Consider the following 16,002-nt stretch of genomic DNA (forward strand, 5'->3'; position numbering starts at 1 on the left):
GTGCACTTTTTGTGCATGTCCACTTTTGGAAGTCCTGCACCCCCCAAAAAAAAAAAAAGAATATAATGGTAAACACAATTAAATAGTCTTACCTAAGCCATGCTACAGCACTTTCATACTTCTCTTTCTGCATAGCTTCGCAGGCAATGTTGTAACATAGCATAGCCAAATATGGGCCCTGTACAAACAAGAGAATTACATCATAATAATAGACTACAAATCTATGACTCCATTTACATAGAGAGTAGTCAACTTCAACTGCAACATTGAATTCAGATTGCGACTAAGGATTAGCATAAATTATTTCTTTACAGGGATTTACAGGGTAGTCAAATTTAAAACAAATTGTGAATTCAACTTTTATGACATCCCTTGATGATGCTTCTAATAGCTATTATGAAGTTGACTTCTAATTATGTGTTTGTTTACACTGCAAAAGTCAAGTTTTAAGTCGACTTTGAATTCGACAAATGTTGCCCTGGGTTGTCATTTGAAGTCAAGTTTAAAATGTGGCGACCCTGTTTACACACAAATGAAGTCAAGTGTAAACGGGGTCTATGTTATGAGAAAGGTTTTTTATGAGAAAGGTTTTAAAGACAAGTTTCCACATACATAAATGACAAAAAATTCACTGATCATCCAGGATTTGAATCCGGGAATTTCAGATCACCGGACCAATGCTCTACCAACTGAGCCAATAAGAACATTACTGTGTATTACTTGTTGACAGATTGAAATAAAATGAATCAATATGATATGATGAAATGAATAATTCTGCGTATGGGGCCTCAAGTGCAATATTAGTTTAGTTATTTTGAGTTGTAAAATTTTTTTTTTAATGTTTTTTGCCAAAAATGTCAAAATAATAGTACAAACTTCATGTATCAGTGCCCAATCAGACCCGGTACCCACCCCCCAATATGATGACCCACGCTACGCCACTGGAATATTACAAAAGATGCACTGTACTATCTTGATGCTCTGGGATAAAAATGCCATATTTCCGTAGTGACTTTTAGTCCCAAAAAGTGATTTTTACACAGGCAGGGATGCAAGTGGGTAATTGCTAAATTTCACTGGAAATCAAGCACTTATGCGCATCATCTAACATTTATGGGAGTTTGCCCGGGGAATAGGCTGGGGGTATTACCCCTCCCTAAAATAAATGTTTTTGCTCTTTTTATGATGAAATAGAAACTTGCATCCCTGCACATGGGATTTTTTTCACAAATTAAGATATTTGAATAATACCATTGTATTGTTTTTGATGTGAGCATAAAAAGTCAATTATAACATCTGTCTGCGTCCAACAGTTGTTGAAGTATGACCCCCTGAAAGTCAAAGGTCAGTACTTTTTGGCCATTTTACTAAAATAGGAACTTTTTAATCAATTTTATTGGTTGTTTTTTCAAGTTACAGTTGTCACATTTTACAGCTTCATTGACATCAGAATTGACTAAAACATGGCCAAAAATGATGTTGCTATGGTAATTGTCCAATCTGTGGCTTGTACGAATGCCCTCAAATTTGATGTCAAGAGCATCAATTGTATTAAAAACTTTCAACATAACTATGAGAATGAGAAGTGGATATATCTTAGAGGCACAAATGTTCTGTTTTCACGGCAAATTCCGTTTCGTGAATTGCAATACCAGTTTCCATCAGTTTTCAAATGTGACATGATCTGGTCCATGGGGGCCAAAGGAGGCATTTTTGACAATTTAGTTACTAGCATCATTACCATATACAAACATTAGGCTATCATATACTGAAAACACCAAAGGTCTAGCATACTTGGTTCTAAAGTTATGAAAATTTGTGATCTCTATTTTCTTATGTGTTTTATTGTTTTTTTACTCCATATTTTTGCCTTTATCTCAATTTCAAATTTGCCGCCTTTGGCCCCCGTGGACCAGATCGTGTCACAAATTGTTAAATATTGCACCCTCATCATAGGCAGACCATTATTTTGTTAGCATGAATTTAGAGTGTTAAGGGAACTGGAATGAGCGTTTTGAGCGTTTCGACAGTATTTTTTGTGGGACATGAGAGCAGCACATCAGACCTATCGAATTGCATTCTGAATACGAAGAATGTCTTTCTGATATCAAATAATTTTCATTTTGTGAAATTCACGATATAATACAAATTGTATGACAAATTATTAAAATTTGATTGTTTTTTCACATTTTTGAGATATAACAGTCCTCGAAGTAAATTTTATAAATCTAATGATATAGTTTTAAAGTGTATGTAGCTGGAAGGAAAAGCCGACGATCAATTGAAAATTTTGACCTTTCATATTGAAGATATGGATTTTTTCCCAAAAGACCTAATTTTTTTTTGGTGTTTTGGGAAAAAATCCATATCTTCAATAATGAAAGGTCAAAATTTTCAATTGATCGTCGGCTTTTCATCCCACCTACTTACACTTAAAATATAAATCATCAGATTTATTAAGTTTACTTCGAGTACTGTTAAATATCCAAAATATCAATTTTTAATGATTTGCCATAAAATGTGCATTACATTGCGAATTTCAAAAAATCATTTTATTTGATATCAGAAGGACATTCTTCGTATTCAGAATGCAATTGATATGTCTGATGTGCTCTAATGTCCCACAATAAATACTGTCCAAACGCTCATACCCCTTCCCTTAATAAAAGCTTAAAATTTCATTGATTAGCGCTAGCATGACAAAGTCTTCTCCAAGAAGTTATGAAATAAACTGGTTTTCCACCACAGCACTGAACTCCGTTTTATATACCTGTAAAATGGAAAACTTTTGGCTTTATGTATAATGGCTGTAAACTTGCACCTACCTCAGTCGGTATCTTGGTAAGCAGTGGCTTGGCTTTTTCTATCCAGAGTGAAGCTTCTTCCCACTGATCTTGGCGTGTTAACTATGTAATGGTATTGAAAAGAACAAGGGAGAAAAGTTAATGATTCAACCCAAAGAGTACAGACTGCCCCATCTTTGTGTGTCGCTCATGGAAAGTAAAATGTACTATGAATTATTTTCCATGCTCCTGGTAAACTTTCCTTTAAAGCGTGTGTACAATTTGCGAGCAACACCTTTTTACACACAGGCTTGAAGATCTAGATGCATATTATTATTCAATATTGTTTTTTTTCTTTCAATAAATGCCAGAGGGGCAAGTGGGGGCAAGGCTTCTCACAAGAGGGCAGGGAAGCTGCCCCTTTGCCCACCACTGGGTAAATTGACTTCAAAACAAAAGTGAATTTGACTTTTGTTGGTGGGGTCTGCTTTTTTTTTCTGGCAGAGTATAAATGACCCTATAAAATCACTAAACTTTGACAAATCTGATAAAAATCTAATCAGTCAAAATCAATTCACTTCAGCTGTTTTTAAATGCATAACAGCTACAAAAAAAATCTTTTTTTCTATTTATTATTATTATTTTTTTATTTTGGCGTTTTCCCTTTTAAATACGCCATACGTGTACAGAGCCCTCTCTTTATAACTGTACTCATATGCCGTTATTTTTCATAATTGTAATACTTGTCAAGAGAGGGCTCTCTTTATGTTACCGCAAGATTCAGACGATGGTGGACGACATTATTCATGTGGCAACAGCCAATATCGTAAACAAAACAGACAATACGACGGCAACACTGCCTGGACATTGGACGCCCCGTGCCGAGTTGTGTTTTTAGCTTTATTGGCCCCGTTACAGAAAAAAAATGCACAAAATATATTTCTCAGTGAATATACATTTTCACATAAAAATAAATATTTTTGGATTCAAAATGAATGTGAAAAAAAAAAATTTATAGCCGGGACTGAACGGGACTCGATCTCGGGACCCTCTGCATCGCAGGCGACAACTTTACCATTACACCACGCTAACCGTGATACACATGGGCGCAAATTTTAGGTATATATCATAAACATACTGTGCGTTATTCATACAAAACATTCAAAAAACAGTACTTACAATGAGGTTCACTGTCGAACCTCAACGGATTTAGACTGTAAAACCAATGACGACGTCAAAATTCAGCCAATCTTGGCCGGCCCCCCCTGGCAAGATTTGAGTTCGGTCAGTTCGCTCCCGGCTCATCAATCGATATTTTTCGGGAAGGGCGGTCACTGGGTTGGGAGCAAACTCAAATTTAACAGTAACAGTAAAAGGAGCCCTCTCTCACGGGGACATTTGTGGGGAAACAATTTACTTATAATTGGGAGCGCTATAGCAGTGTGTTGGTGATTTTGCAATGCAGACAGTGGTATCCGAGAGCGATATAGATCCAGATTGAATGAATTGAAAATAAGCAGTGATTAATACTTGCCAAGATCAGACAAAATAATGCAGAGATCACACAAAATAAAGTGAAGAATAAAAAATAAAAAAAGACCAAATATCGACTATGGCATAGTCTATAGTTTCCCCCGCTTAATTCAGGCCTGAGAGTGTGTCTTTGAAAAAAAATCAGTTTTTGGTGAACATAGAGTCTGGAACAGCTAAAAAAATCATAGGTTATTTAAACCATACATACTTTTGTACACAACAAGTGTAGAAAAAAATCTGGAAGTTGAAAAAAAAATCTGGAACAGATTAAAATCTATTGAAACAGATTCATCAGGATCGTTCATAGTTCATAAGATTGATAAAGGTTCTTTTTCAGATCCAATAAACTGATACTACTCACTCAGAAATATTTCAATTCCTATCAGGAATCTTGTTCACTCTGGTACTGGTGTTTCTAGATGTTTTTAGAACCGGCAACACTTCTGTCTGGTTTTGATGACGTCACCAAACTTTCTTGTTGCCGAGAATTTATGACCTGGTCATAAACTTACATCGGTGAAACGGGTCGCTTGTTTGAGACTAGGCTAACAGAACATAAATCAGAAAGTGAGAAAGTGAGCGCCAAGAGCTTTACCAGGTCACAAAGAAAAGCATCAGCTTCAGAAATCCACAAATCGGCTATTGCAGAACATGTTGCACACAAAAATCACGTGATTGGGTGGGACGAGGCCCAGGTCATTGATCAAGAATCAGACAAAACAACACGCTGGCTAAAGGAAGCAATCTGGATTAGAAGCAGAGGGAAAGACACCATGAACAAGGACGAGGGGGCTTACAGACTGAACAAAATTTATGACCAGGTCATAAATTCTCGGCAACAAGAAAGTTTGGTGACGTCATCAAAACCAGACAGAAGTGTTGCCGGTTCTAAAAACATCTAGAAACACCAGTACCAGAGTGAACAAGATTCCTGATAGGAATTGAAATATTTCTGAGTGAGTAGTATCAGTTTATTGGATCTGAAAAAGAACCTTTATCAATCTTAAGATTAAAATCTAGTCTCTCACACCCCTGTTAATTCAACTTACTGCTTCAGATTTACAACAGTAAATTTTAAACTCCTCCTTGGTCAGGTCTCTTGTTTGCTGTCTGAATGCACTGCCTTCACCAACCATGGTATCCCCAAGGTTCTCCACCAACGTCTTAATCTTGGACAAACCCTGCCAGAGAAAATCAACAAAATGTTAATCAAGCCTGAAGAACTTTGAACTGTAACTCAACATGAAAAGTAAAACATTTAATATACTGACCAATTATTATTTAAGAGCATATGCTAAAATATGTTCCATGAGTGCACACCTGTGAATAGGAATCTCCTCATACAAAAAATTAGCATTTTGAAAAATGTAAATGTGGTATGTTATAAGAAATATGCTAGAAATTGATAGTGATGATTCATTCTATCAAAAATGAGCATGTTTCCATTTCTTTTGAAGTACCCTACCTACTGTTTGTAACTACTCTTACCTCCAGTGCAAGCTCCAGAGATTGGTCTGCCATTGATGGATTGTTACAATCTAGCCATGTCCGGCCGGTTTTAGTAGCCATCTGAAAAATGACAATCATCAATTAATGTTTCATGCAAGGATCTATCATATACTTAATACTCTGCACCTGCAAAGGTGGACAAATGTTAAATCGTGGGAGGTCCACAGTTCTTTTCATGAGCAAAAGACAAGAAAAAATGTAAAAATGCATATAATGTTAAGTTCCCCATTAGTAGGAACTATTATACAATAGTCCACTGTTGCTATGTAATATTTCATTTTGTGTTTATCAATACACACAAAGCTGCAAAATTATTATGGTCCTCGGTCATGTCTGGCGATTAAAAACTACACACACACACACACACCATTTGCATAGCAATGTACATGGTCCATGTTTATGCATTATTATATCAATATGGGTAGGGGTCTGTGCATGTCCGGTGTCTGTGTTTGCCTGCAAACAAGGATCCACACAATATTTTTCACTCTGCAACAGAGGCCAGTCCTTGGTATCAAACTGCTGCAATATACCTCAAATGCATGCTGCTCAAAACCGCAGACCATGTGTGTAAAGATACAGTCAGCAGTTGATGGCTAAAATTCTGTTAATGTATCATGCACACAAAAACTGTTCCCTCTACCTACCAGCATTTTGCAAACAATGTAAAAATGCATATAAGTCTATGACTCATATGCCAGTGTAGGATAGAGTCTGATCTGGATAGTAAAAAGTAGGATGGTCCTCATGTTAGGTACGAAAAAGTTGTAGGTCCTCATTTTCACAGGTACTTACCTCAATCAGCCTCTTTGTAGAAGCAAAATTAGTCCTTGTTGGACTTGCTGTGAATGCCAAATTGCATGCTAGGTGTCGCACTGGAAAGATAATGTAAGCCAAATTTTTTTTACAAGAAAAAGACTGGCACTTATATGATACGTCAAAACGGTCCAGTTTTTGTGACAGATTCCGGTTATAACATGTATAATAAAAGTCGGGTATAAAAAAAATAGTTAATTTTTTGACATCCCTGTTAATAAAAGTTTGCTGGGACAAGCTTATTTTAGGCCTATTTCACCCACTCAGTCCCCTCCTTGTAGTTATTTTATTTTATTTTATTTTATTAGATCTTATTTTGCCTGGGGAACAAACTCAGTGGTCCACACTGATTTCCAGTCTGGCCCAGGGGTCAAACAAAATACATCAAAATACAAATGAATTACATATCATGGATTTAACTAATACATCATATATGAAACACACCAAGGAAGCGTATCTGTGCTGGCCGGCTGCAGTGCGGCAATGTCAGCAGGCTGTGACAGAGTCCACACCGCAGCCGACCATTATGCAACAACCTGAATAATTAAATAATTAAATTGCACATCGCTTTGAAATGGCCTAGTGTAGGAGGTAGTGGAACTTTAACCTGGGTTGGCAATGAATTAAAAGAGACCACGCCTCTGGATGTAAATTTTCGCTTAACCGACTTGCTCTTACTAGGGGGGATGACCAGATTACCTTGTGACCCTGCTCTAGTCTGATGGTCGTGACTAGAAGCAACTGTGTGGAATATATTGCACAGGGGAGATGGGAGTAAGTTAGAAAGGCTTTTGTACACCATTATATTTAGATGGAAATTTCGGCGGCAATCCAGTTTATCCCATTTCAGGTTGTTGAGAAGTACTTCGGTGGGATATCTGTGTGGGAGCCCCAGAATGATCTTACCAGCTGCATTTTGAAGTTTATCGAGTCAACTGAGGGATGTTTTAGCAGCGTTGCCCCACACAGTATCGCAATAATCAAGTTGCGGGATGATGAGAGTTTTATACAAAAGAATGAGAGTTTCCTTAAGCAAGATGTTTCTCAGCCTTCTTAGCAAACCATTACGTTTAGAAACAGCTTGAAATCTTCTCAATGTGAGAAGACCAAGTGAGGGACGGGTCCAGCCAAACACCTAAGTATTTGAACTTTTCAACTTTCTCGATGACATAATGTAAACCTCAAGCTCCATGTCTTTCCGAACAAATTTTTGGGCAGTACCTAAAATCATCCCTTTGGTTTTTTAACAATGAGTGTGAGGAAGTTGTCAGCAACATGGGTGAGTTCATAGTTTAGAATGTCATTAATGGCCCTGATAGTTTTAGCTCTGACAAAAATAGCAGTGTCATCAGCATATAATGCTATCTTGGAGTCAGGATAGGTAATAACACTTGATAAATTATTGACGTACAGGGTAAAGAGGAGAGGCCCCAGTATAGATCCCTGCGGGACTCCAAAGTTTACTGGAGCAGGACTGGAAACCATGTCACCAATTTTAATGGGAACAAATATGCCACAAGGTTATTATCAGTACATTTATTCCATTCCCAACATTGATCCATTGTATTTTTGTCACACATATTGAGAATTTCAATTGAGCTTTGCCTTTCACAGCCAAGATATCTATCTGCACATGTTTGTGCATACCTTTTTCATATGAATGACAAACCCTTCTTACGTTATTATACACTGTAGAAATGACGTCATAATCGGATTAACTACCATACCAATAGACAAATACACTTTTTGAATATACCGCGCTGCACTGCAGCAGGTTGCACTCATCACCTGTCATCAATCATATACAATACCGCTCTTTTCAAAGAGACTAATCTTACAGGTGCAAGTGATTAGCATTTCTTTGACATCTATGATTCAATGTATCGGTACCGCATGAACGTTGTAGTGCGGGGCGATATAGCCAAAATTGTATTCATCTATTGCTATGGTAGTTAATCCGATTAACTACGTCACTTCTATACATTCCAACTATGACACCTAGTGACATCACACTGGACAAATTCCTTTCACTGTCAGAGGAGGTATGTGGGTATGAATGCAACACACCGTCATCATCCCTATATCTTCGTGTCAAAAATTGCTGTGATAGTACGGCGAATCCTCTCGTTTTTCAATAGCTACGCATGGCGATTTTGTTCGAGATAGGCCGAGCGACTCAGGCTAAGCATAGTACGACTATCATATGAGATACCATCAAGTTCTATTCTACACATTATTACGATTTGCGCATGCTCTAGTATCACATATGGTGATACTATTACAAGGAAATTTGATTTGTTTTGAGGTAAAACCAAGGTTTTGTTTTAAATACACTAACTTGAAATTAAATACACTAATTAGCGGCCATCACTGTTTGCACTGGATACATTTTTACTGCATTTTTGGCGTAACGATTTTTAAAACGAAAGTTAAAATTGTGATATATTTAATTTTGAGAATTACAATTAGATAAAGGAACACATTTATGATCCAGGTGCGTGTATAATAGAAAATTCGATCACACGTGTATATCACAATGCATATGTAAACTTTCTTTATCTGTGTCAACAATAGAATATTGATCACCAACGGAGCATGGAGCTTTATGAAAAAAAAAATTTATAATATAGCGTGTTGACACTGTGTGCAATGGAGGAAATAAGTTCAAATAAATCTACACTCAATACAGCATTGATTTGCTAAGAATTGAACACAGCACCTTTGCATCAAACCACTTTATATAGTTCATGCAATTGCAAAGATTCTTGTCATTTGATTGGTCAATTACTGTTGCTTATTTTTGCTATTCTTAGAAAAAGACTATTGCAATCCGCGCAAGTGCAATAGTCAAATTTTCCATTGCACTCACACGCAATTACCATGCCAACGCTCGCGCGGTGATCACCGCGACTCGCCAATTATAGGTATGGGTGTTGCTTTAAAAATTAATATAGTTTATATATTAATTTTGTTTTTCTGATGATTTATAAAAATTAAGTGGAAAAAGAAATTTATATATTGTCGTTGGGCAGGAAAAACCTCCTGTGTGCTTGTGGCTCCTGAACATGTTTAAAACAAAACTGCCAACAGGTTACATAGGAGGTTTTGCTTTAAACATGTTCAGGGGTCAATGACACATAGGAGGTTTTTCCTGCCCAACCACGATATGAGTTATATACAACAAATATTGAATGCTTTTATTTGTTCAATGGAAAGAATTAATATTTTCATTCAGTGAAATATGAACAGTTCCATTGAACCTCATTGAATGGAACAGTCCATATTTTACCTCATGAAAATATTCTTACCATTGTATTCATAAACATTCAATATTTGTATACTAATACCTCTTTGAAAGTGACAGAGGTGTCATCAAATCTGGAACAGATAATAGACATACAGGGTGTCCCAGAAAAAATTACCAGGCGAATGAATTTGGACGTAAGTCGAGAAATAGACATCAGAATCCAAATATCTAAAATTCAGCGTGTAGCCCATCTTATTCTGCATCGATTGCGAAGAAATGAGCGATTCCATAACACATGCGTCAATTCACTTCATTCCAAGTTTGAAAGAAAGATCATTCAACACAATGCGCACTAGTGGTTAATAACTGTCAATGGGCTTCATATTTTGTTCGGTGAAATCCTTTTCGCTCTTTATAAAGAATCTGTTTTAAGCAAAACATTTAATTAGGTTTTGTTCAAATTTGAAAACCTGCACAATATTGAAAATGATGCATGTAAGATGATGCCCGGTACTTGTAAATATATTTTTTCGTTAATGTTGATATAAACGTTGCATAAAAATTATTGCATGGAGAATTTCTGCTGGAATATGTCCAAGAAATTGTAATGCAAAGTTTAAATCTTTTAAAACTTTTAATGTTGTATGGTATCAAAAATCACACGCAAAGCTGGAAGCCCTTGATCGTTGTCATTCTTGGCTCAAATGTTCTTTGGAAAGTTAAAATATAACATATTTGCACAACCTTAAGAATTAAAGTTGGAAAGCTTCCAATTGCAGAAATCAAAGTTTTCTAGGACAAACTGTTATTCATCTTCAGTGAAAGCATAAATAACATAACACCGTCGGATTATAAACTAGATAATGTGGACTAAATTTAATGAGATACACAAACTTTCGGAAGCGGTGAGCCAGTATGAAAAAAAGTGCCTGTTGATCAAACTTGGAATGAACTGCATTGATGGGCGCATTATGTAATCGTTAATTTCTTCGCAACCAGTCAACCGAATCAAATATTTTCGTATGTGATGCACAATACAATAGGCTATACGCTACATTTTAAATTTTGTGATTCTGATGTCTATTTCTCGACTTACGTTCAATTTTATTCACTCGGTAATTTTTTCTGGGACACCCTGTACTTACATTTAGCATTGAGTTGTTGGTGGATGTTTCCTCCAGTGCTTTTTGCCACAGCAATATTCCACAAGGAAACAGCGCAATTCCATAACTAGTAAAAAGCGAAAACAGCAAAATATTTATACACCATCAGATTCAAACCCTATTCCCCTATTTCAAATAGGGCCTTCTCACTCCCATTGGAACCACTGCAGCAGGTGTGGCCACTTTTCAGCCTTAATAACAATCAACTAAATAAGCAACATCATGCAGTTATTGTTAACTACATGTATGCACACAACACAGGGGCACTCACAATAGGCAATTGAACCCTACTGGTAGCGCTGTGTTGTAGCTATAGGGATGAACTAGTTAGCATCATATATCAAAAGTATAAAAGCTATGATTTTAGTACTTGCTCTATGTTTCAATTACTTATTCTTTTCCAAATATCTGAATCTTCAACCCGGTACAAGCTTTAATAACGGGGAACGTACATTTTATTAAAAAGAAATCCTACCATCTATCCAAACTCGCCGTGTTATTCCAATGCACATTTTGCTTCACCGGGCAGCCATAGCTTGGTCGTATTTGGAAGATTGGTGTCATAAAACCGTCATAGGTACAAATTTAGTACTTTCTGTCAATCAAGTATGGCTTATTCTCTACATGTCAATCTTTAAATAATTGTCATAGTCCTTATAATAACGGTGGTCCACCTTGATGAGTAAATGACAGCAAACAGCTGCAAACCAGTGAAAAATACCCCAAAACTCGGTCAGTGGAGCTCCGCTCGTACTTTGACTTTGACGAAATACTCCGCAACGCCTCTTCTGAAGTTAATGATGTTGTTAGGCAGGGTATTCCATTCATTAATTGTTTTTGGAAAAAATGAGTCTCTGAGACAGTTCTTGTTGGCTCGTGGTCTGTTAAATGCCTTAACGTTTTGACGGCGAGTGGGGCGGGTGACTGGTATGAGAAATTTTTGAGCCGGTATGGCGACCTGACCTGTGGTGGTTTTGTGTAGCAGAGTGAGGCGACTAGCTTGTCGACGCAGTTGTAGTGAGTCCCATTCCAGTTGTGTCAACATTTTAGTGACACTACTATATTGGTCGTAATTTCTGCAGGCAAATCTTGCAGCTTTGCGTTGCACCGCCTCCAATTTAAGTATGTGTTCTTTAGTTGCCTGATCCCATACGGTTCCGCAATAGTCTAAGTGCGGCCGCACTAATGCCTTATAGGCAGTTGATTTGAGTTCAGTGGTGCACGGATGCAAATTTCTACGCACTACCCCTAGAACTCGATTGGCTTTTGAGATGGCATGATTGATGTGGTTATCCCATTTTAAGATTATTTGTTATTTGAATACCCAGATATGAGTGTGAGTCCGTTTCTTGCAACACAGACTGCCCTAGTTTGTACTGATGGGTAGTCTTACTTCTAGAATGTGACAATTTAAGTGTGAAACACTTACTGGCATTAAATTGCATTTGCCAGTTGTTTTGCCACATATGCAAGGTATCAAGATCAGATTGAAGGCGAGAAACATCAGAGTTGTCGTGGATGGGGCGATATATTACACAGTCATCAGCAAATAAACGAACCTCCAACGAGATGTTACCAGGGAGGTCGTTTATATATGCTAAGAACAATAAGGGGCCGAGGACGGTGCCTTGGGGAACGCCTGATCTAACTGGCACCCACTGTGAATGATCACCATCCACGACAACTCTCTGTTTCCGCTGTGTTAAAACAATTTTTACCCATGTATGAGTCCTGTCGGTTATACCATATTTTTTTAACTTGTAAAGCAGCCTCTGGTGAGGAACCGTGTCGAACGCCTTGCTGAAGTCCATGATTACCATATCGACAGATGTTTTGGAATCAAGGGCTTCAGCAAGGTCGTTGACAGTAAGGATTAATTGGCTCTCACACGAGTGACCACGGCGGAAGCCGTGTTGCCTGTCCGATAGGACATTGAAATTATTAAAGTGGTGCATAATTTGGCTATGAAGTATGTGTTCTAACATGTCAATAGCATCATTATCGATTGGATTAGTCGTCCGTAGCGGACAGTTCGGTCGCTCATTGGATTAATATTATCAGGTGGTAATAAATTTGCATTGGACAATAGATTACTATATAATGGTTTAGTACTGCATATATCGGTTTAATCTTCAATAAGCGGGTTTATGGCTGGAAAGGTCAAACTGAATTTGCCGTGGACGTACATGTAACTGCACTATGAATTGACACAAAAAAAAATTAACTTTCAATGTCATAGTTTTGCAGTTTAGTTATATTTGAAACTTACCATTAAAATTGTACATTTATTTTCAAAAGTGCCTGGGCTTTGCATGAGGGGCTCTGCACCTTCAAACCCTGCAGGGGGTTTCACCCTAAGACCCCCGCTTTTGGCAGCACCACTTTAAAATTTGTTTCAACAGGCCTGGGCCTTCTTGCACTGACCCCCAATATATGAAATGTTCCAGCAAAAAGTGATAAAATACCTTGCTTTAGAAAATTAGGTTTGGTTTTGAAGTTATGGTGAATTTAGCCAATATTTCTTTTATGTTTTTCTCTATTTTTCAAGCTTAGTTAAGATTGAGGATCCACACTCATTTACAACCTTGCTCTAGTTAAGTGGATTATGGTAAAATATGTCAAAGCAACTGTAAGATGATCCAATTTAACAAACATGTTGACCTTTCGATGTGGTACACACATGTACTACTAACCCAGATTTGCACATGTATACAGCATATGGGTGTATAAACCTGGGATTGTTCTGCAGGTATAGACTCTAACCTGGTTTACCCTGCAGGTCTGGATACTAACCTGTAACAGGTTTGCTCTGCAGGTCTGGATACTAGAGTTTACTCTGTAGGTCTGGATACAATATGGTTTACCCTGCAGGTCTGGATACTAACCTGAGTTTACTCTGCAGGTCTGGATCCTAAATTGGGTTTGGAGATCTGTATTTCTAACCCAGATTTGTGCTGCAGGTCTGGATACTAAATGAGAGTTTACTCTGCAGGTCTGGATACTAACATGGTTTATCCAGCAGGTCTGGATCCTAAATTGGGTTTGGAGATCTGTAAACTAACCCAGATTTGCGCTGAAGGTCTGGATACTAAATGAGAGTTTACTCTGCAGGTCTGGATACTAACATGGTTTACTCTGCAGGTCAGGATACTAACCTGGGTTTGCTCTGCAGGTCTAGATACTAACCTGGGTTTGCTCTGCAGGTTCTGCAGGTGTCTCCCCTGTTCTTTGCAAGAGTGACTGGGAGAAGTCCAACAGTTGATCAGCAATGGACTCGCACTTGGAACCATCCTGCTCTTCACAAAGTTTTCTCACCAAGTCTATAAATGCATGTACAAAACCCAGAAAAGGTTATTTTAGTTGGTTGATATTAAAATATTATAGATGAATTTGCAGTATTGTGAATTGCATAAAGTTGGCTGATATCAGTGGTGACACCGAGGGCAATGGGGAAAGTGCTGGTGTGGCATAGGGGGCCTAAATCTGAAATTTGTTATCCCCAAGAAAGTTTTCAATGATTTATGTCAACAACATAGCGAATGCGAATAAACATGCAGGTTTGTGCCACGCCATGCAATAAGAATTGCTCACTCAGCTCTTTCCGGATCAATTCATAAAAGTTTGTTTTCATTCATAAATTCACCCCTACTTTTTTTCAGATGGTTGCTGAGTCTAGGTGGACTGGCTGGTGTCAATTGGGTTGTGCACTGGTACCATTGCTGGTCTATGTAATATTGTTCCCGGTAACTTCTAAGGCAACTTCAAACAATGGCAATGGAACAAGTTTGTGGGGGGTAATTAAAAGTTGTTTATAACAATCACATAATCACATGTTTATTCATAAGAGAGAAGTATGGTCAAATATCAAATAACAATATATAATTATAAATAATACAACAATGATCATAAAAACCACACAAGCCAGCCATTTTAGATACAACAATACGTGATTTAGACAATGGTATATTGAAGATGATTTTGCTTCACTGCGCAGTCGCGCCAGAAACACTAGCGGTGACCATGCAGATATATCGATCACTCCACTTGCCGTGGCAACAGCACCGCTGGGAGTTGAGTTCAAGTGAACTCGGACCGGTGCCGTTCTGACGTATGAGAACAAAATGAGCGGTGCCGAGTGGCAAGTCAGGCTTTCAGAGTCATGCCGCTGACACTCGGCGGTGTGCCGCTCTGCTTGCAGACAAGTGCAAGCGGCATTATGAAGCGTCGCGCCACTCAGTGGCAAGCGGCAGAAAGTATGAAACCAGCATTAATCACTTACCTGATAGTTCCTGTGCAGAACTTGGTTTATCTTGTCCAGACTCAGGTCCCATTATTGTATAGTGTGTAACACCTTACTAATACTATTCGAAGCTATGAAAATAGGAACATTAACAGTCAAGATTAATAGGTACATTTTCACGGGAAAATTTTTTGGACACGTGACCAATGCGTATCAATGTGAGTGTAACCTCGAGCCTGATCCCTGACCCCCGGCGGTGACCTCGCTATTCAAGTCTTAGTTATTTTGAATTGAAATAGTATTTTTGGCCGCAGTTTCGATAGAAATTCGTGCATTGCAAAATTATTGAAAATGGTGTAAACTTGATTTCTTCACAATATCATCAAAACGTAATTTCACAAATATGTATCTACGGAAAAAAATATTTATCTACGGAAACTCTTGTTATAACATTATGAAGTTCCGACAAGTAACTTATTTTGCATCCAAGGAGAAATTCTTCCTATTCAAATACATTGGAAAACCACCTGCTGTTCTCGGGGTCACATTCCATAATGCTAATATGTCTGCGCCCATGGGTGTCGCGTGTCCAGAAAATATTCCCGTGAAAATTTTCCTATTAATCTTGACTGATTAATAAGAACAATAAAATAGAAAACGGTTATAAAACTATAACTATGCCACATTTGATTTACCATTCGAGGATGGAAA

At 37.7% G+C, this 16,002-nt stretch overlaps 1 protein-coding gene across 1 annotated transcript in view; it reads right to left on the reverse strand.

The window, feature by feature from the left end:
* The window catches only part of LOC140141615 (testis-expressed protein 11-like), a 54,706-nt gene extending 39,284 nt beyond the window's left edge, over nucleotides 1-15,422 (reverse strand). Inside the window, exons 1-8 of the mRNA XM_072163527.1 lie at nucleotides 15,331-15,422; nucleotides 14,238-14,371; nucleotides 11,034-11,118; nucleotides 6,621-6,700; nucleotides 5,805-5,885; nucleotides 5,366-5,497; nucleotides 2,826-2,906; nucleotides 93-178 (exon numbers count right to left, since the gene is read on the reverse strand). Coding sequence (XP_072019628.1) covers nucleotides 93-178; nucleotides 2,826-2,906; nucleotides 5,366-5,497; nucleotides 5,805-5,885; nucleotides 6,621-6,700; nucleotides 11,034-11,118; nucleotides 14,238-14,371; nucleotides 15,331-15,382 — 731 coding nt within the window. The 5' untranslated portion in view covers nucleotides 15,383-15,422. The remainder of the gene's footprint in view (nucleotides 1-92; nucleotides 179-2,825; nucleotides 2,907-5,365; nucleotides 5,498-5,804; nucleotides 5,886-6,620; nucleotides 6,701-11,033; nucleotides 11,119-14,237; nucleotides 14,372-15,330) is intronic.
* Nucleotides 15,423-16,002: the final 580 nt, after the last annotated feature.

Source organism: Amphiura filiformis, chromosome 19, assembly GCF_039555335.1.
Source record: "Amphiura filiformis chromosome 19, Afil_fr2py, whole genome shotgun sequence".
Taxonomy (NCBI): domain Eukaryota; kingdom Metazoa; phylum Echinodermata; class Ophiuroidea; order Amphilepidida; family Amphiuridae; genus Amphiura; species Amphiura filiformis.